The following is a 22,169-nucleotide window of genomic DNA, read 5'->3' as shown; positions in this document are numbered from 1 at the left end:
TTTTGCTCCACAGGGTGCATGCTGTGACCTCCACTAAGAGGAGACATTCCCAGAGAAGGAAAATTACACACATGAATGGGATTTTCAAATCTTCACCTGCAATCGTCCAGCAGAAATCTGTCTGTCCAAAAAAACAAGTGCAAGTGACCACTGCAGGTTTCAAAAGGAAAGCACATGCATATGTTCCCTTTGAACATTGATGCAAAACCTGAAGGCAAAAAGTACTAGAGCCCTTTATCTCAATGCAGGCACTTTGAAAATGTGGGGATGGTGCTGGGCAGACTTATACGGTCTGTGCCAGAGACGGTGGTGGGAGGCGGGACTGCTGGTTGGGAGGCGGGGATAGTGCTGGGCAGACTTATACGGTCTGTGCCAGAACCAGTGGTGGGAGGCGGGGCTGGTGGTTGGGAGGCGGGGATAGTGCTGGGCAGACTTATACGGTCTATGCCCTGAAAAGGACAGGTACAAATCAAGGTAAGGTATACACAAAAAGTAGCACATATGAGTTTATCTTGTTGGGCAGACTGGATGGACCGTGCAGGTCTTTTTCTGCCGTCATCTACTATGTTACTATGTTTTTAAAATACAGTATGACATTGTTTATCCGAACGGGGATTAACCAAATGTCCAGTTATCTGGACCGGCATTTCTCTTTCGTCCTCTCCCTCCAAACCTGATTTTATAGTCAGCAATGCTACACATGATGCTTCTGCCTAGCGTGGTGCCTCCCTCTGTAGTGTAGTGTCCTCCCTGCAGGAAACAGGAAGTTCCATCAAGGAGGCCGGATGCTACAGAGGGAGGTTCCAGGCTAGAGAGAGGCACCCTGTTCAATACTATTTTGACTGTAAAAACAGGTTTGGAGGGTCACCAGAGGCAGGGAGAATGAGAGATGCCAGATTGCTGGCCATGGGGGAGGGAGGGAACAGGAGAAAGAGAAAAACAAGAGATGTGTAAACAGGGAGGCACAGTAATCAGCGAATTTGTTTTGTTTAAACCATGGGAAAAATACTTTTTTTTTTCTTCTGCAACCAGATGTCCATGTAGGTTTGTCCAGTCATTTGGATTTCTGATTATCCAGACCACCCCCCTGCCAAGGTTAGTCCGGATAATCGGTGTCATACTATATTTACGTAACATATGGAATGAAGGAGTGGCCTAGTGGTTAGAGCACCAGGCAGACAACAAGGAAAGCTTTGTTCAAGTCCTGCTGCTTTTCCCTGTGATCTTGGGCAAGTCACTTAACTCCCGCTGCCTCAGATACAATCTTAGACTTTAAGCCCTCCAGGGGCAGGGAAATACAGTATAACTGAATGTAATTCACATTAAGCTACTGATGTAAAAAGATGTGAGTTAAATCCAAATACATAAATATGATCTAACATGTGTAAAAACCAGTTGTGATGTTTGTGTGAATGTTTATCCAGTCAGAATCTGAGATGATTCTGCACCTTGCAGCCACTTAATGCTTCAGTCTATCACATTTCCTATAATTATCATGCCCTAATAGTAAATAGCAAAAAGTAAAAGGAATTAAATACACAATAATCCATTCTAATAGGATTTACAATGCACTAAATACAAATGACACAGCTAAAAGGACCACACAGAGGAAAGCCTGTTCCACTTAAGATCAGGACAGAGGAAGAGAGAAATGAGATGGAGGGAAGGAGACAGAAAGGGGAGGGGAGGTAAGGGCAGATAGAGTAGGGAAAGGGGACAGGAGTGAAGGGCAAGTAAAGCAGAGAGAGAGAGAGGAAGGAGAACAAGGGGAAGGAAAGAGACAGGAAGGGCAAGAGTTTTGGCAGAAAGAGACAGGAAAGAGAAAAGGAAGAAGGAACTTAAATGCAATTGGAGAGGTTGGAAGGAGGGAGAAAAAGGGTGACGGAAAAGAAAGGAGGAGGAGAGAAGAGGATTGGAGGTGGAAGAATAAAGGAATAGCCAATGAGGAGAGGAGAGAAAGAGAAATGAGTGCGCGAGTCTTTTAGGAAAATTGCAGAGTTCCAGTTCCAGCAGGAAGATGTTTTGGACACAATTCCTAGAGAAATCAGGCTACAGGTAAATAGTTAAAGGACTGATATCTCCCCCCCCCCCCCCCCAACACACACACTTTAACTTTTGAAGTTGGGTGCGAAAAAGGGGATTGCAGGAGGTGGTTAAGAGTTGGTGAGCAATTTCAGCTTCCAGGTTTGGCCAACTATGTTAAATCGGCACTAGCCATCTATCTTTCTCTGCCTGGCATTGCCCGACTGCCAGGCCTGTACACAATTTGCCTGGCTGAAGGGGCTAATTTATCAACATGGGCTACCATTAAGACATGTTATTTTACCACTAACTCATGCTAATTTAGCACAGATTCCATTTTATGCAATGAGACCAGTGACCACTGGGGGAGTAAGGGGGGGGGGGGGATCATCTCTGATTCCCTCCAGTGATCATCTAGTCATTTAGGATATCTTTTCATGCCTTATTTGTTCTAAAAATAGAGCTAAACCAAAATGTTGGAAGTTTCAGCCCTAGACGTTTTTGTTTTATTCCAGTGTGGCTGTAAAACATCCAATTGGGATTGTCTCTTCATGTTCAAGTGTACAGCGCTGCGTACGTCTAGTAGCGCTATAGAAATGATAAGTAGTAGTAGTGATAGGAATGCCCTAATCCCGCCCCTAAAACACCCCGACACGCCCCCTTGTGATTTGGATGCACTGTCAACATATTGCATAGATAAACATCTGCAAAATAGGTTTTGAAAATACCAATTTGGATGTTTTGAGAAGAAATTCGTCCAAATGGTGCTTTATAACACATTTTAGTTAGAAACAATTGAAGTTTTCTCTGTGGAAGGTTTTTTTTTTTTGTCTCAGTTTATAAATTCAACATGTTAGGTTTGAATTTGAGTTATTTCAACCACAAAGGTTTCTGCAGTGAACCTTTTTTTTTTTAGGAACAAAATAATATGGAGATTCATTCAGAAAACAGAGGGAACCCAACTATTAAAACAGAATGATACTTTAAATTCCCCCTATTAGTAATTGTTTCTGAGGTATTTTGTTTTAGATGAATGAGAAAGGATATTGATGAATATGCTGGGAATAGTAGAAAGAAACTGAACACTAATCTCTCAAGAAAAGAGTTTCTGGGCTCAGTAGTTTGAGGAAGGATTAAAAGATTATCATAAAACCATGGTATAAAGATGGTATAGGTGAGATTCATCTGCATACATCACAATAAGGAAATATATAGACATTTGTTAGAGGAAGAATATTATAAGAAACTTAATAATAATCCAGTTAGACAAGGCAAACAATAGATTACATCATCTCAGTGAGCCTTAATCATTTGGGTTAGTAAACAAATTAGTTCATTTGCAGGATAAATTATTTGTTTACTGGCTGGTTAACAGGACTAGATGGATGCTATTTCTGGGCTATCATCCCCCATTCCCTAATCTAGCCCACAAATACATAGATAATATCTGTAAGTTTAGCAATTTAAATGGCCTATTATCCATATATGTTTTTTGAAAATATTTGGATAGGCCAATTATACTTTCATCAGTTACAGATGAAAACATAATTGGATTTGAATATTGGCTCCTTTGTGTTGCATTGTTTTTCTGGCAAGTACTATAATAGCTGATATTACTGACATCACACAGTACTGTGTGGTGGGGGGGAGGCAATAGATGTGGACGGGATCCTCTCTCTCTCTTTTTCTCTCTCTCCCCCCCTCTCTCTCTATCCCTCTCCCTCTCTCTCCCTCTCTCTATCCCTCTCTTCCTATAGCTCACACAGCCACCAACATTGTCCCTGTGGCGTTCCGAGGGGCGCTGACACCCGGGGTGGATTGCTGATGCGCCCCGCCCCCCCGGGTGCAGCAACCCCCCCCCCGGTGAAAGAACCCCCCCTGGGTGCACGCCGCTGGGGGGGTGCCGCGCACCGGTCAGCGTTGTTCGTTTCCATGCTCCCTCTGCCCCGGAACAGGTTACTTCCTGTTCCGGGGCAGAGGGAGCATGGAAACGAACGACGCTGACAGGCGCGTGGCACCCCCCCCCCAGCGGCGTGCACCTGGGGTGGACCGCCCCCACCGGCCCCCCCTTGGTACGCCACTGCATTGTCCTATCTGGCCTTAGTCCCTACAGTAAAATTACAGCTAGGGAGGGCCTGAAAGTCTTCAAATATTCATTGTGGATATCCTGAAAACCCAACTGGCTGGGATACCTCCAGAACCAGGTTTGGGAAACACTGTTCTAAATAATAGTTCTACAACTCGAGTATGTAATTACTTATGGGCCCTTTTACTAAGCAGCGTAAGCATGTACGTGCGCCCAATGCATGCCAAAATGGAGTTACCGCCCGGCTACCACATGGCTCTTGCAGTCATTTCATTTTTGGCGCGCATCCGAAAAATAATTTTTAGTTTTGGACACGCGTATTGGATATGCGCCAAGTGGCATTGGATGCACGTAGGTCATCACCGCCACCCAGTTACCGCATGAGGCTTTACCGCTAGGTCAGTGGCTGGTGGTAAAGTCTCAGACCCAAAATGTATGTGCAGCAACTTTCATTTTGCCACACGTCCATTTTCAGCAAAGATTTTAAAAAGGCATTTTTTCCAGGTGCGCTGAAAAATGATTCTGCGTGCGCCCAAAACACACGTCTACACTACCACAGGCCATTTTTCAGTGCACCTTAGTAAAAGGGCCCCTTAGTATTGATCTTCCCATCTGTTAAATTTGTTCACTTTAATACGATCTTTTGCTTTCTTTTTGGTTTTTAGCTGTTTGCCTTTGGAAATAACCTTTCCATTATGATTCGTTGCTTGAAGGACTTCTTTGTCTTTCGGAAGGCTCTAACGACACATTTGTTTTCATGAACATTACTTAAAGTAGTTACTTAGCATGCGTTTATTCTTCACTTGTGTATATATTTTTTTGTTTTTTCTCACATCCTGATGTACAGTTTTTTAGCTTTGTCTTACCACGCCTTGAATTCTCTGTGGAAGAGTTGGCGGGTTACAAGTACCTAATAACGTAACATTGTCAGCATTAATTGGCATTAATTAGAATCTACACACACTACTTGCTAAGTGTATTCTGTAACATGGTGCATATAAATTCTAAGCTGCATAGTTGAAAAGTGGGTGTGATCATGGCCATGGAATGGGCAGGTCAAACGTGTATCTAAAATCTATGCGTGTTGTTACAGAACACACCTGCTCCACGCCTAATGTAGTCGTTGGGATTTACACTAGGTTTTGCTTGGCGTAATTGGCTGTGAGTAAATTTAGTCAAATAGACCAGCGCTTGGTGTATTCTATAAACCACATGGAAATGTAGGATTATTCTATAAAGTATTGCCTAAATTAAGGCACACTTTATAGAATACTAGTAAAAAAGGCCCGTTTCTGGAGCAAATGAAATGGGCGCTAGCAAGGTTTTCCTCCCCACCCCTTCGTCGTTGTGAAGCCACTGACATCATTGCTCCGCATCTCATCAACGTACCTTCATCACCTTCTTCGTTCTGAAGCCACTGACGCCATTGCTCCGGCGTCGATGTGTGACGCCATTGCTCCGCCCTCGACGTCATCACGTTTGACGCGAGGGCGGGGCCTAGAGACTTGGTGATTTTGGTGGCTTCACCACCACGAACCCTTCATAAAGGAAGTGACGTCAGTGGCTTGGCTTCAGTGACGTCAGTGTCTTCAGAACGTTGAGGGTAAGTTTTATTATATAGATGCTTAAGCGGCTTTCATTTCAGTGCCAAATTTTTAAGCTTGATATATAGAATCTAGTCCTTTTTGTCTATGGGGGAACATGTTTACAGTGGAGGCCCCATAGTGATGAATTGACTTTTCATAAGCCTGATTAGCAACCACTTAAATATAAGATACAGGGCCCCCGAGAGATTAGGTTGGGCCCAGGGCAAGGCTGCCCCACCTCCGCCCCCCTGCTGCTGCCGCCCCCTGCCGCTGCAGTCCGCGGTCTCACCTGCCTGCCTCCACGGCTGCAGGCCCCCTTCATTCAAAGTGGCAGTCGCAGATCGCGTCTCTTCTGGCCTTCTCTCCCTGTGTCCCGCCCTCGTCTGATGTAACTTCCGGTTTCCGCGAGAGCGGGACACAGGGAGGGAAGGCCAGAAGAGAGGCAATCTGCGACTGCCGCTTTGAATGAAGAGGGCCTGGAGCCATGGAGGCAGCCAGGTGAGACTGGGGACTGCAGCGCCGGCAGCCTGACCCCGGCACCGGGCCCCCCTTGGAGGCTTGGTGAATTTTGCCCCCCCTCTCGGCGGCCCTGATAAGATAACATTACAAATTCTAAAAGATCTGAGAAATAACTTATCCAATGACTTACCATTTCTACAATGAATATCAGCGTGCCAAGGATACGAACAACTTTATTAAATCGGAGTTCTAAATACTGTAAAAGAGACAAATAGAGAAAACATTTATATCAGCATGTTGCAAAATAATAGCAGCAGCTAGAAGGGTACAAATTCTTGTAATACATATAAAATATTGCATGATTTTGCATCTTTCATGCAAATATATTTATAGGTTCAGTAGCGTGGACAAATATCTATCTGTCTATCTATCTCATAATAGCAACCTTGTAAATTTAGTGGTCCTTTTACTAAGGCACACTAACAGATCTAGCATATGCTAAATGATAAGGCATCCATTATATTCCTATGGGCATCTCATCATTTAGCATGTGCTAAATCTGTTAGCGTGCCTTAGTACAAGGACACCTTAATCTAAAAATGGCATTTATGTCCCACTTTTCTCCTTGAACTAAGATTCAAGATAGGTTACATATGAAAATTAAGCACAATGATCCATTAAAAAATGCAGTTACAAAGTACATATGTTGCTTGCCTAACCTATATTGCCTAACTATCCTGAATGTTTCCTTCATTTTATAAAGCCAAACCCACACTATTTGATTCTCTGAATAACTTTTTGTTTGTTTTTTCCTTTTAATACTTTCTTTTAATATTGCGCCCACAAGCACATGAAAGTACTTGAAGCAAAAGCACTTATTTTTCACTCTTAATAGTAAAAGAAAATATTTAAAAAAAAACAAAAGAAAGAAAGAATCTTTGAAAACATTTTTGAAAAATCAATAGTTAAAATAAAGTTATTTGTCAAAGGAGGTTGTTTTAGACCAATGAAAGAAAAGCTGACCCACATGAGGAGAAATTCTTCGTTCGGGTTGTCCTCTATGGTTTCTGAGGTCTTATTTATTTATTTATCACATTTGTATCCCACATTTTCCCACTGATTGCAGGCTCAAAGTGGCTTACAATAATATTGTAATAAAGTTACAATGCAAAGAAGTACAATTTTGCAATTAAGAGCAAGATAGAAATAATAATTGAACAGCAATTGGTATTAAGAATAAGAGAATTAATAATTAATCAATAATAAATAAAGAAAATAGTAACGTGTAATTAGTGTCCATTGGATCATATAATAGTAAGGGATAATTCTGATTATGTTGAACCTGGGGAATAAGCCTTCTTAATAAGTCCCTATATGCCAAATAGCTTTCAACTTAACATTTGGGTGCTTCTATCTAGTATAGTTATGATTATGGGCCTGTTTCCTAAGGTGCACTAGTGTTTTTTGACCACACTAAAAATTAGGGGGCTCTTTTTACAATGGCGTGCTGAAAAATGGCCTGTGGTAGTGTAGACGCGTGTTTTGGGCGCGCGCAGAATCATTTTTCAACGCACCTGTAAACATTTTTGCCGAAAATGGACGTGTGGCAAAATGAAAATTGCCGCACGTCCATTTTGGGACTGAGATCTTACCGTCAGCCATTAGCCTAGTGGTAAGGTCTCACGCGGTAACTGGGCGGTAATGATCTACACATGTAGAATGGCGATTACCGCCCGCACACCAGAAAATAAAAATATTTTCTGGCGCGTCTAACAGACGGTGCGTCAAAAATGAAATTACTGCAAGGGCCATGTGGTAGCCGGGCAGTAACTCAAAACTGACACGCATTGGGTGCACGTAGGCACCTATGCAGCTTCAAAAAAAGGGCCCCTATATGCGCTAATGCTAGAGACACCCATAGAAATATATGGGTGTCTCTAGCGTTAGGCACACTAATTGTTAGCATGCGCTAAAAACAGTGTGCCTACAACACAGCTTAGTAAACGGGGCCCTATATTTGTTGCACCACTTCATTTGTGCTGGGAGTAGATTATTACATCTAGCATCTTACGTTTTATGTTTCATATTTCAAGTTTATTTAACATACTGCGTAATTAAAAAGGAGTATCCCCGAATTCTCAATGAGCTGACCTAATGATTGCATGTACACTGTCATTATCCACATTTTAAATGGCCATTAAGGCCTGAGCAAGCCTTCAGCAAATAGCAGGAAATGGATGTGAACACAGAATTCTTTCCGTCCTTTATCCTCGCCTTCTGCCTGTTCCTCTTTCTTTTTTAAGCTAAGATGTGTTGTTTGTTTGCTATCCTGTCTGCATTATGGAGTTCGTTTCTTGCTGTTATTAGTTTGTAAACTGGTCTCAGTGATAGCAGTATAGCAAATTTGAATAAAGAATACACCTTGAAGAGGATAGGTTACACTCGCGAGAAACAGCAGGGGCTAGGATCCTGTACCTTCACTTGTAACAGCTCCCTTTCCCTTTGCGTTGAGCCCTCTGGTGCTCAGAATCTATCTGATCTTGAGCACATGGGGCTCAAAGAGGAGAGAGTGGATATTTGACATCAGGCAGAGAAGGAGGAGGTGGAGAATAAATCTAAGACAACAGGCAGAGGTAGCATTCGAGAACAGGTAGAGGTCAGGCAGACAGCATAGGTTCATTAGTGACAGACTGGCTGAAGTCAAACACTGGAGATCAACAGAGAGCAAGGCACTTAGAGCTCACTGAGGACAGAGAAGATGAGAGTTCCAGGGTATATAAATGCGCAGGGAGCCAATCAGTGGAAGCCTTCAAGGATCAATCAGTCAAGGAATCCAGGAAGGGATGAATCAAGTAAAGTAGTGCCACCTTATAGGGCAGGGACAAGCAGTAATAGGATAGTGGAATCCTGGGAGAAATGTATTGCTTGATGACTTCTCTATGGCAATGGTGCAAAAAACAGTCAACTGCTATTGCATTTTATTTGGTTTTATAGTATAAATTTGATATATGTATATGTCTTTAAAGGATGCGCCTACATTTAAACACCACTTGCATGCCAGAATGCACAGAATACCAGCACTTTCATGGGTAGCTGTACACTTATGACCTTAAATGACAATAAAGCAAGTAGGCACTGGGGGTGTTCACATGGGCACAGCATATTTATTAATTTGGATTTTAGTCACACCTTTTTTCACTAGTAGTCAGGTACACTGAGTATTTCTCTGTCCCTGGAGGGCTCACCATCTAATTTTGTACCTGAGGCAATGGAGGGTTAAGTGACTTGCCCACGATCAGAAGGTGCAGTAGTGGGATTTGAACCAGCCACCTCAGGATGTCAAGACTGGTACTCTAATCACTAGGCCACTCCTAGGAGGCATAGGAGGGTCAGGGGCAAGGCTGCCATTTACAGATTACAGTGAATTACGCATACCCTTGAGACATTTAGAGGGGCATAATCGAACGGGGACAACCATCTCTAAGGACGTTCCGGCGATGGGGCAGGAAATCCCGTATTATTGAAACAAGATGGACGTCCACCTTTCATTTCGATAATACGGTTGGGGACGCCCAAATCTCAACATTTAGGTCGACCTTTGAGATGGTCAACTTAAATTTTGAGATGGTCGACCTTAGAGATGGTCATCCCCGGTTTTCGGCCATAATGGAAACCGAGGATGCCCATCTTACAAACGACCAAATCCAAGCCCTTTGGTCGTGGGTGGAGCCAGCATTCATAGTGCACTGGTCCTCCTCACATGCCAGGACACCAACCGGGCACCCTAGGGGGCACTGCAGTGGACTTCACAAATTGCTCCCTTACCTTGGGTGCTAAGCCCCCCAACCCCCTCTAAAATCCACTCCCCACAACTGTACACCACTACCATAGCCCTTAGGGAAGAAGGGGGCACCTACATGTGGGTACAGTGGGTTTTGGAGGGCTCACATTTACCACCACAAGTTTTGGGTGGGGGGATGGGCCTGGGGGTTTTGGAGGGCTCACATTTACCACCACAAGTTTCGGGTGGGGGGGGGATGGGCCTGGGTCCGCCTGCCTGAAGTGCACTGCACCCACTAAAAACTGCTCCAGGGATCTGCATACTGCTGTGATGGAGCTGGATATGACATTTGAGGCTGTTTTTAATTTTTTTTTTAGGGTGGGAGGGAGTTGGTGACCACGGGGGGAGTAAGAGGAGGTCATCCCTGATTCCCTCCGGTGGTCATCTGGTCAGTTCGGGCACCTTTTCGAGGCTTGGTCGTGAAAAAAAAGGGACCAAGTAAAGTCGACCAAATGCTGTGAGGGATGCCCTTCTTTTTTCCATTATCGGCCGAGGACGCCCTTCTCTTAACCACACCCCTGTCCCACCTTCACTACCGACACGCCCCCGTGAACTTTAGTCGTCCCCGCGACGGAAAGCAGTTGAGGATTCAAAAAAAATCGGCTTTCGATTATGCCGATTTGGGCGACCTCGGGTGAAGGACGCCCATCTCCCGATTTGTGTCAGAAGATGGGCGTCCTTCCCTTTTGAAAATAAGCTAGTTAGATTCCACAGTTACACCAGGTCTATGGCTGGTGTAACTGCAGATACATAAACATAAGGCACACTGATGCCAGTTTCACTAGTATTCTGTAATGGAATCTAGGCGCCCAGAAGTGGTAGAAAATAGGCTCTTACCACATGACACTGGGCATCTAAAAGGAAGCCCTTGTTTAAAGAATTGCTCCCTAAGGGTGGAATTGAGTAAATGCTGTCCAAAGTTAGGTACCAGGAAGATGTGTGCTAAACTAGCATTCTGCAAGGTGCACACAACCTTTACCAAATACTAGCTTAGCCTAACTTTGGGCACAGCACTTACATCTGCCAAAACCTGGTGTAAATGCTGGTGCCCAACTAAGAGAAGTTGTGTGTGCAAATTACATTATTCTGTAACATCGCACCTAAATCCAGGGAATTCCCCTGACCCAACCATGCCCCTCCTATGGCCACACCCCTTTTCGAGTTACATGCTATAACATTTAGGCACTCATGTTACAGAATAGTACGCAGGGTAGATTATTATTGCCTCATTTACTAATTAGCTCTATGCATGGATCTGGGATCTGTACCCAATTTTGCATGCCCAAATTTGTACAACCTATACAGAATCTCCTAGTAAGTGACTAGTTTTTAAATGTAGCTATGGTTAATATGTACTTAGAACATAAGAGTAGCCATACTGGATCAGACTAATGGTCCGTCTAGCGCAGTATCCTGTTTCCAAGAGTGGCCAAGCCAGGTCACAAGTACCTGGCAGAAACCCAAATCGTGACAACACTCCATACTACAAATCCCAGGGCAAGCAGTTGCTTCCCATGTCTATCTCAATAGCAGACTATGGACTTTTCCTCTAGGAACTTGTCCTAACCTTTTTTTAAACCCAGATATGCTAACCACTTAGAGTTCCAGAGCTTAACTATTTGTCGAGTGAAAAAAATATTTCCTCCTATTTGTTTTAAAAGTATTTCCATGTAACTTCCTTGAGTGTCCCCTAGTCTTTGTACTTTTGGAACGAGTAAAAAATTGATTTACTTCTATTTATTCTACACCATTCAGGATTTTGTAGACCTCTATCATATCTCCCCTCTTTTCCAAACTGAAGAGCCCTAATCTCTATTGGGCGAAACATGGCCTGTGTCGGGCTTTTTTATTATTTCATTAATAAAAGTTCATGTTGATTTTCCACTGATCTGCTCTGTTGTTTTCCAAAACAAATTCAATATACATCAAAATAAAACAAACAGATATTAAAATATATAATCAGAGACCAGAAACCTGTGCAAAAAAAAAAAACTCTTGAATTGCTTCCTAAACTGTAATACTGAGCTTATACATCTGATCTGATAAGGGAGAGTGTTCCAAAGATAGGCCTCTTCAATCTGGACCTTCTAGAGCAATGTGCATCCAGTCTAGCATGTATAAAACTGGGGACTTCTAATAACAATTTATCAGTAGATCTCAGACTGCAGCTTGGATGATATATTCTTGGTGCAGTTGCAAGGGCTAAAGGTGCCTCATTATTCAAAGCTTTATGAATTAAAGCAAAACATTGAACTGAACACGAGAACATATTGGAAACCAATGAAGTTCTTTCAATACCGGAGAAATATGACATGATCGAGAAAGTCCTGTAAATAATCTGGCTGCTGCATTCTGAGTGACCTACAAGACCTCTGTAATAGATGTTCAGGCAAACCTAACAGTACAGAGTTACAATAATCCAGGATAGGACAAACTAAGGCTTGTAACCCAGTCTGAAAGCTATCAGATTTTAGTCTAGAAAAAGGTCTTTTGAACAACATTACTCACTTGAGATTTAAAACACAATGAGGAATCAACAATAACTCCCAAATAGTGAGACTGTAATACAACTAGGATAGAAATGTCATAACCTCGGAAGTAACAATGGAGAGTTCAACAATGACAGAAAAAGAATCTGAGATTTAGCAAGATTCAACTTTAACCTATTTGCCTGCATCCAGCATTTAACCATTTGAAGACACGTCTGGAAAAAAAGCAGTAGAGTTCTCAACAGTGTCTTTCAATGTAAAATGAAACTGAATGTCATCTGCATAAATTCAAAATTGCACTCAAGACAAGCTAAGAGACAACAAACAGGGGACATATAGATGTTAAATAAGGCAGCAGACAATGCTGAGCCTTGCGGAACTCCAGCACAAATTGGAAGCCAGTCCGAAGACATGAAAACATCAGTCTGTCAAGAATGACTTGAACCAATTCCAAATCACACCTTGGACCCCAAAACTTGTCAATCTATTTAACAAAATGTCATGATGGACTGTGTGAAAGGCAGCGGAGAGGTTCAACAAAACCATTAAAAAAAAACTCTTGACCACAGTCAAACCTAGAAAACAAATAGGCAGGCGATTCTCAAGATCCAATACGGAACAGAAAAAAATATGCGAATCGCCAACGACAATGTTGAGAAAAATAATTTATTCACCACATTATTTAAAATAGGCCCGACGTGGCCATGTTTCGCCCTCCTAAAGGGCTGCATCAGGGGCTAGCATATAACAACCCAGTGGTGCAGTAAAACCAATTCTACCTACTGGACTAAAACAACAAAAAACAATGGCTTAGTGTATGAAACGATGGAATCAAAAACAGACACAATGTCTCTGTTGAATGCTTTTGTTGAAATCCATAATGAGTTGAATCAAGCAAATTACTAACATCCAAAAAATCTTGCAACTGAAATAAAACAGCCTTTTCTAAGATCTTAGCAAGAAACTTCAAAGAGGAAACTTGGACAATAGCTACTCAGATACTGAGAATCTAACTTCACATTCTTTAAAAGTTGCCGAATAGATGTTCTTTTAAAGATTTCAGGAACTGAACCCTCCCTTGAGGAAGAATTTACTAACAAGGTGACGATATCAAGCAATTCAACCTTCAGATGTTTAAATACAACAGGAGAACAAGCATCTAGTGGACGCTGAGAATCATCAGGGATGCCATAATCTACGGAATCTGAGTTGAAAAAACTTGAGAGATTTTGTCCCATCTAATATTACTAATATTGCATTCTTCAACAGGGAGAGGCAAAACATCTATTGAGCATATAATATCATTCACTTTTCTATCAAATGCTTCCGCAAACACTCAACAAGAAATTTCAACACTAGTTTCACGTCTAGAAAACACAATCAATTCTCTAACAACTCTAAGGGCTCCTTTTACAAAGTGGTGCTACGATTCTTGGTGCGGCAAATGAGAGGAAGTCCATTCAGTTCCTATGGGCTTCCTCTCATTTGCCGCACGGGAATCGCTAGTGTGGCTTTATAAAAGAAGCTTTAAATAATACCTGAAATGAAGAGGCAGCAGAGGGGTTGATATTCAAAGCAATTTAACTGGCCAAAAACTGCTCCTGCCAGTTAAATCACTTGGTTGGGGCTAACTGGACATTTTCAGACATGCTGAAGCTTGCTATTTTGGGAGTGTTCCAAAGGTGGAGTCAGCACTTAGATGGTTAAGTGCCTGTATTCAGCATTTAACAGGTTGATATGACTGCATAAATAGGACCACATAGAGGAGTCCTTTTACAAAGGTGCGGTAAAAAGTGGCCTATGGTAGTATGGGCACGTTTTGCATGTGTGCTGGGTCATTTCTTTACTACAACTGGAAAAAAGGTTTTTTTTAACGGACTGGGAAATGGATGTGCAGCAAAATTAAAACTAGTATGCACCTATTTATGACCTGAACCCTTAACGCCACCCATTGACTTACATAGTAACATAGTAACATAGTAGATGACAGCAGAAAAAGACCTGCATGGTCCATCCAGTCTGCCCAACAAGATAAACTCACATGTGCTACTTTTGTGTATACCTTACCTTGATTTGTAACTGTCATTTTCAGGGCACAGACCATACAAGTCTGCCCAGCACTATCCCCGCCTCCAAACCACCAGTCCCGCCTCCCACCACCGGCTCTGGCACAGAACGTATAAGTCTGCCCAGCACTATCCCCGCCTCCCAGCCACCAGCCCCGCCTCCCACCACCGGTTCTGGCACAGACCGTATAAGTCTGCCTAGCACTATCCCCGCCTCCAAACCACCAGTCCCGCCTCCCACCACCGGCTCTGGCACAGACCGTATAAGTCTGCCCAGCACCATCTCCCTCTCCCACCACCGGCTTTGCCACCCAATCTCATCTAAACTCTTTAGGATCCATTCCTTCTGAGCAGGATTCCTTTATGTTTATCCCACGCATGTTTGAATTCCGTTACCGTTTTCGTTTCCACCACCTCCCGCGGGAGGGCATTCCAAGCATCCACTACTCTCTCCGTGAAAAAATACTTCCTGACATTTTTCTTGAGTCTGCCCCCCTTCGATCTCATTTCATGTCCTCTCGTTCTACTGCCTTCGCATCTCCGGAAAAGGTTAGTTTGCAGATTAATACCTTTCAAATATTTGAACATCTGTATCATATCACCCCTGTTTCTCCTTTCCTCCAGAGTATACATGTTCAGGTCCGCAAGTCTCTCCTCATACGTCTTGTAACGCAAATCCCATACCATTCTCGTAGCTTTTCTTTGCACCACTTCGATTTTTTTTACATCCTTAACAAGATACGGCCTCCAGAACTGAACACAATACTCCAGGTGGGGCCTCACCAACGACTTATACAGGGGCATCAACACCCCCTTTCTTCTGCTGGTCACACCTCTCTCTATACAGCCTAACACCTTCTAGCTAATGGTAAGGGCTCACGTGCTACCCGCGCGGTAACCATTCAGCGTGCGCCAACTGCTAATTACCGACAGGCATACCCCCGCTGTAGAAAATAGGAAATTGTTTTCTACCATGGGATTCGGCATGCGCCAAACTCAGAATTACCACTAGGCACATGCATTAGCTCGGCGGTACTGCCAATTTGACACATGCAACCCACACATTAGTCCTCCTGCGCCTTTGCGCAAGGGCTCCTAAATGTAGTCCTATCTTTATGCAGTTCTTCATAGTCGGTTAAAGGCTGAATGTCGCATTTAACTGGCTATTTATTTATTTATTTATTTGTTGCATTTGTATCCCACATTTTCCCACCTATTTGCAGGCTCAATGTGCCTTACATAGTACCGTGATGGCTATCGCCAATTCCGGTAAGAGAAATACAGAGTGGTCTAGTGTTGATGTTCATAAATGACAGAACATATTAAGTATTCAAGGAGAGAGAGTTAAGTTTTGTCCAGTTCTGGTAAGAGTTTCGATTGTGTTGCAGGGTTCAGGTGTTTAGGTTGGATCATTCTGGTATGCCTTTATGAACAGGTTCATTTTTAACGAGTTCCGGAAGTTTGTTAATTCGTGCATTATTTTCATGATGTTTGGAAGTGCATTCAGAGTCCATAAACCCAGAAATTCAATTCTGGAGCCCAGATATGGTCTGGCATTGAAATTCTGGGTATAACACCAGCTGATCACAGCTGGCTGAATACCGGGCCCAAAACTGATCTTTTGCTTGTGTTTCTGAAAGTTTAGCAATATTTATGATGTTTAACTCATCCTTTCCAGATATGAGTGATTAAATTGCACAGTAGGTCAGGGCCTTTGTTAGCCAAAACCTATGTCACTAATTTCTCTCATGCCCTCCCCTCTCACACCCAGGTCCTTGTTTATCCTTCATTTAAAGCCTGTTTGTAGGTCAGTTTTTTTTCCCTACTGATTGAGCTAGTTAGGCAATTTGGGCCTGTCCTCAATTATAATCCACCCACTCTCCAAACTCTTTAAACCACATAACCCTTACTTCTCCCACATTCCTATTTGTCAAGTCTGTCTCTCATGGCTCTGCAGTGAAGGACCTGTCTCTTTTGTATGCCTGTGCAGCACTTCTTACTCCCATTAGCTTTGCACAAGTAGCATATAGTTTTTAATCTGTTCTGCTATCTTTGAGCAGAGCCGCCGAGAGGGGGGGCAGGGGGGACAAAATTCCCCAGGCCTCCAAGGGGGGGCCTGGTGCTGCAATCCCCTCCACCCACCCCTCTCTGTCCACCACCGGGCTGGGCCCTCCCTGAATTAAAATCATAGCACCTCACCTTGATCTTGCTCCATGTGAAAGAAGCGCAGCAGCGGCAGCCTGCAGATCGCCTCCCTTCGGGCCTTCCCTCCGTGTCCTGCCCTCATCACGAGTGCGGGACACAAGGAGGGAAGGCCTGAAGGGAGGCGATCTGCAGACTGCCGCTGAGGGCAGGACACAGGGAGGGAAGGCCCGAAGGTAGGCGATCTGCAGACTGCCACTGCTCCGCTTCTTTCACACGGAGCAAGGTCGAGGTGCTATGATTTTAATTCAGGGGGGGCCCAGCCCAGTGGTGGACAGAGGGGGACGGGTGCAGGGGGGTCTGCGATGACAACAACCTTGGGGGAGGGGCCACGGCAGGACCCTGGGGGCGGCCTTGCCCCAGGCCCAGTCCAGTCTCTTGGCGGCCCTGTCTTTGAGAAATCCTCTCTGCCTGTTTTTCATATCAGAGGTGTTGTCGTCAAGACTGTGCACTCTTGAGCAATAATGTGCACTAGGGGTGTACAGCCAAACAAATTTTGCTTTGGGTTGTCTCCCATATTGTTTATGTGAATATTCATTTGTTTGGGGTTTTCCAGGCAGTTTTTCATTTTGGGAGCCATGTCATCAAGGGGTCCTTTTACAAAGGCACACTGAAAAAATGGCCTGCAGTAGTGTAGGTGCGGGTTTTTGGGCGCACACAGAATCATTTCCAGCGCACCTGTAAAAAAAGCCTTTTTTTTTTGCCGAAAATGGACATGCGGCAATATCAAAATTGCCGCACGTCCATTTTGGGTCAGAGACCTTATCGCCAGCCATAGACCTAGCGGTAAAGAATTTGGGTGGTAATGATCTACATGCATCAGATGTCGCTTGGCATGCATCCACTAGGCACACCAGAAAAAAAAAATTTTCAGACGCACGTAGCGGACGCGCACCAAAATTAAAATTACTGCAAGGGCCACACAGTAACTGGGCGGTAACTCAAATTTGGCATGCATTGGGCAAGCGTAGGCCCCTACGCAACTTAGTAAAAGGGGTCTCAAGAATGTGCCTTCTTGAAACAGTGTGCAAAATTGGCGCTGAAAAGGAGTTCTGGGATTGGCACTCTTTGGACAATAACCCATAGCACTGGGATCTGCACCCAAAGTTACACCAACTGAAACCAGGTGTAAGTCCTGGCGTACAAGTCAGGAGGGGATCCGCACCATTCTATAACACTATGTGCATTTTCAGGGAACATTTTGACCCGCCCATACCCCTCCCACTGCCAAGTCCCCTTTGCAGATCCATGTGGAAACATTTAGGTCAGTGGTTCCCAAACTGATCCTGGAGGCACCCCAGCCAGTCAGGTTTCAGGGTATCCACAATGAATATTCATGAGATAGATTTCCATGCAATGGAGGCAGTGCATGCATCTCTCTCATGAATATTCATTGTGGATATCCTGAAAACCTTACTGGCTGGGATGTCTCCAGGATCAGGTTTAGGAACCACTTACTTAGGTGCTATTCTATAAATAGGCACGTGTGTTTTCACACAGATCTGCCATTTCTGCTCCATTTGGCACCTTTCATCCATTAAAATGCTTTTCCGCACCGAAATAGCATGTAACATTTGCCACATATATAGAATTCCCTTTGCTCCAGGTCTCTCTTTTCCCTCTACACCTACCCCATATCTAGCATCTCTCCCCCTCTGCCCCATCCACCAACTAATTTGGCATTTCTACAACTCCCCCCCCCCCCCCCCCCATTCCTGGGTCCTGCATCGCTCCAGGTTCCCCTCCACCCTGCTGGTCCTCCACATGCTGCAGCAGGTCACAGCAGAGGAAGTGCTGAAATCTGCTTCTCTGGCCAGTGGAACCTTTCCTCTATTGCATCCCGCCTCACTGATGCAACTTCCTGTAGGTGAGACATGGCCAGAGGGGCAGCTTTCAGCACTCTCTTGCTGCAACCTGTTTGTAGTGTGTAGAGAACTGGTAGGGTGGAGGGGGAGCTGGAGAGATGCCGGACCCAGGTACAGAGGGGGGCATGGGGGAGGTAAGTTGCAACTTCTGGGGGCTCTAACCATTAGGCGGCATTTTGCAGAGCTCACTGAATGGCAGCTATGCCCCTACCCTTCAGCACATTTTAATTCTGGTTAATCTGGGAACTGGTCCCAGACACCTTCACATGGAAGTGTAGAACAGTACAAGATAAAATCTACGGAAAGAACCAAAACACATAAAGCTCACACTCACTGTCAGTAATACATCAATACATCCATTTATGAACTCTCAACCCCTAATCTCACCACACCCATACCTCTACTCACAGAAAAATGTATACCATATGCCTCACATAGCGCCCCTTAATTTCCTGTTGTCTCCTTCCAGTGTCTCAATGTTCTTTTCAATTGATTTATTCCTTAACGATTTTGATTTTGCCTCGTTTAACTTTCACAATGTAATCCATAACCTGAATTGTAACAAATTGTATTTCCATATTCATAATGTATTGTAAGCCACACTGAGCCCCGCAAAAAGGTGGGAAAATGTGGGATACAAATGCAATAAATAAATAAACACAACCACTGAGACTCCTTAACCACTCTAGATTTATTTAGCTTTTATTATATATAATTTTGCAACTTTTAATGTAGCTGTACAAACTATTTTCAGCAGAACTGATTTAACCATAGACAAATTAGGCAGTTTCTGAGGGTGGCAGCTTCTGGGGTGGCAAAAGATTAACTGCCCACAAAGAGTAAAAGTGGCCTATATCTGTAATGAATGCTCTTGCAAATTGCCTTCAATCACAGATATATAAAACCAAAGTTTAATGTTTAAAAGTATCTTTCTGGAAAGGGTATTGTGGGGTTGTAGGGGATTTTTTATTTTTTTTTTGTTTTGTTACATTTGTATCCCACATTTTCCCACCTATTTGTAAGCTGAATGTGGCTTACATAGTACCGGAGAGGCATTTTGCAGACTCCAGTGAGAACAATACAAAGTGATGTTTTGGTAAGATGACGTTCATGTGGCGTAGCCACATTAGGGAAACGTACATCGGAAGAGTTGCGTTTTGTCCATTACGTACTTTAGTTTTGTTGTGTTGTGTTGCAGGGATCAGGCATTTAAGTTGATCATGATTGTTGAGTTCAATGAATCAAAATCTTAGGAGTAGGCTAGGCTCTGACATTTATTGACAGGGGTGCAAGATTGAAGGTTCACCTAGGGCCCTATAACCTTGTGCCAGCTCTTCTTTTCAGAAACTGTTTCTCAAGTGATGTATTTTATCATATATTCAAATGTTGCGTGTGATCTTTGATAGAAACATGACGGCAGATAAAGGCCAAATGGGCATCCAGTCTGCCTATCCTCCATAACCACTAATTCTTCCTTTTCCTAAGGGATCCCATGTCCCATGCTTTCTTAAATTCTGACACAGTCCTCATCTCCACAACCTCCACCAGGCCATTCCACTCTTCCACCATCCTTTCCTTGAGCGAATACTTTCTTAGATTCCTCCTAAGCCGATTTCCTCTTAGCTTCATCATATGCCCTCTCATTCCAAAGTTTTCCTTCATTTGAAAAAGGCTCACTTCTTGTACATTAATGCCCTGAGATATTTAAACATCTCTATCATATCTCCTCTGTCCTCCTCTGTTCCAGCAATACATGTTGAGGTTCATAAGCCTGTACCTAATGTTTTATGTCCAAGACCACTTACCAATTTTGTAACTGCTCTCTGGACCAACTCCATCCTGTTTATATCCTTCTGTAGGTGCGGTCTCCAGAATTGCACACAGTACTGTAAATGGGGCCTTACCAGAGACTTATACAAGGGCACTATCACCTCTTTGTTCCTGCTGGTCATCCCTCTCCTTATGCACCCAAGCATCCTTCTGGCTATGACCATCGCTTCTTCTACCTGTTTGGAAACTTTAAGGTCATCAGACACAATAACCCCCAAGTCCCGCTCTTCCTTTGTACACAGAAGCATTTCACCCCCTATATTGTACCGTTCCCTCAGATTCTTGTGACCCAAGTGCATGACCCTGCATTTTTTAACTTTAAATCTTAATTGCCAAATATTGGACCATTCCTCAAATTACGCTAGGTCCTTCCTCGTGTCATCCACACCTTCCAGGCTGTCCACCCTGTTGCAGAGTTTGGTATCATCCACAAAGAGACAACCTTACTAGACAGCCCTTCCGCAATATCAGTCACAAAAATATTTAAAAACAGCTGGCCCTAGGACCGATTCCTGGGGTACTCCACTGAAACATCCCTATCTTCAGCCAATTTTTAACCCAGTCAGTTGGTCTAGGTCCCATACCAAGGGTACTCAGTTTATTTATGAGTTGCCTGTGCAGAACTGTGTCAAACGCTTTGCTGAAATCTAAGTATCCCACATCTAGTGCCCCTCCTATGTCCAGGTGTTTGGTCACCCAGTCAATGTCATCCGCTTCATCAAGATACATCATACAGCTTTGTCAAGATTCACTAACCGTAAGTTCTTTTAAGACCCTTATCAATTTGGCCTCATCATAACTGGAATTAAAAAAAAAAACTAAACCAAGAAAGGAATCTGAATGATTTTTAAATTTCATTTTAACTCCCCATTCATTTATTGAGTAATACTCTTCTCATACTGTTGTGTAAGAAACAACCACAGGGTGTAGAATAAGTGTTTATCTAACTAAGAATAAATTGATGTACCTCCTAGGTAACCTAATTCTCAACTGCATTTATAAATACCTTCTGTTTTACTTGTTCACTTCCTGTAGTTTTAGTGCTTACCTATAAGTGCTAAATAGACTTAAGGGTTTTTCCCCCCATTATGTATCTATAGGAAAAGAGCTTAGCACCTGTTTTAATTTTAACAGCAATTTGCTGAAAGCTAGGGGGTTAATACCAAACCCAACTGCTTATACTGCTAACTGGTACTTCAGAGTACAGCCCCTGGATTCTTGTGGTTTCATGGTCATGGCATAGGCAGTAAATCTGACCCTGGTGCAGGCTATGCTGTTTCTCGCACAATTGCAGAAAACCAGCACAACCAGAAGGAGGCCGGTCACAGGAGGAGGAAACCAGTCTGGCATTGTAAGTGCACATATGAGGGTTAAATTCAAGAAAACTCACCTAAAGTTAGGCGTCAAATGTTTGGGCACTAAGGGTGAATTCTATATTTGATGCCAAAATAAGCACTATACTATAAGCTATGCTTAAAGTTAGGCGTTGGTTTATAGAATAGCGCTTAGGACTGGGAATTGCACCTAACTTTATGTTGCAGCCATTGCTCCAATTGAAGCATGGTGCAAATGTACGCACCTAAATTGGGCACGTATCCCCGTATTCTATAGCGTAAATGTTAGGAATGCCTCCATTCCACCCCAACTCTCCTGTTTCCAAGCCCTCTTTTTTTTTTTTACTATCATGTAAAATTTAGGTGCAGATCCCACACTTACATTACAC

General features: G+C 43.4%; 1 protein-coding gene across 1 annotated transcript in view; it reads right to left on the bottom strand.

Annotated features, from left to right (window-relative positions):
• Positions 1-22,169, bottom strand: part of LOC115477645 (sodium-coupled monocarboxylate transporter 1-like) — a 72,738-nt gene that overhangs the window by 33,892 nt on the left and 16,677 nt on the right. Inside the window, 1 exon segment of the mRNA XM_030214659.1 lies at positions 6,344-6,409. Coding sequence (XP_030070519.1) covers positions 6,344-6,409 — 66 coding nt within the window.

Source organism: Microcaecilia unicolor, chromosome 9 (assembly GCF_901765095.1).
Source record: "Microcaecilia unicolor chromosome 9, aMicUni1.1, whole genome shotgun sequence".
NCBI lineage: Eukaryota > Metazoa > Chordata > Amphibia > Gymnophiona > Siphonopidae > Microcaecilia > Microcaecilia unicolor.
This window is presented reverse-complemented; position numbering and strand designations above follow the sequence as displayed.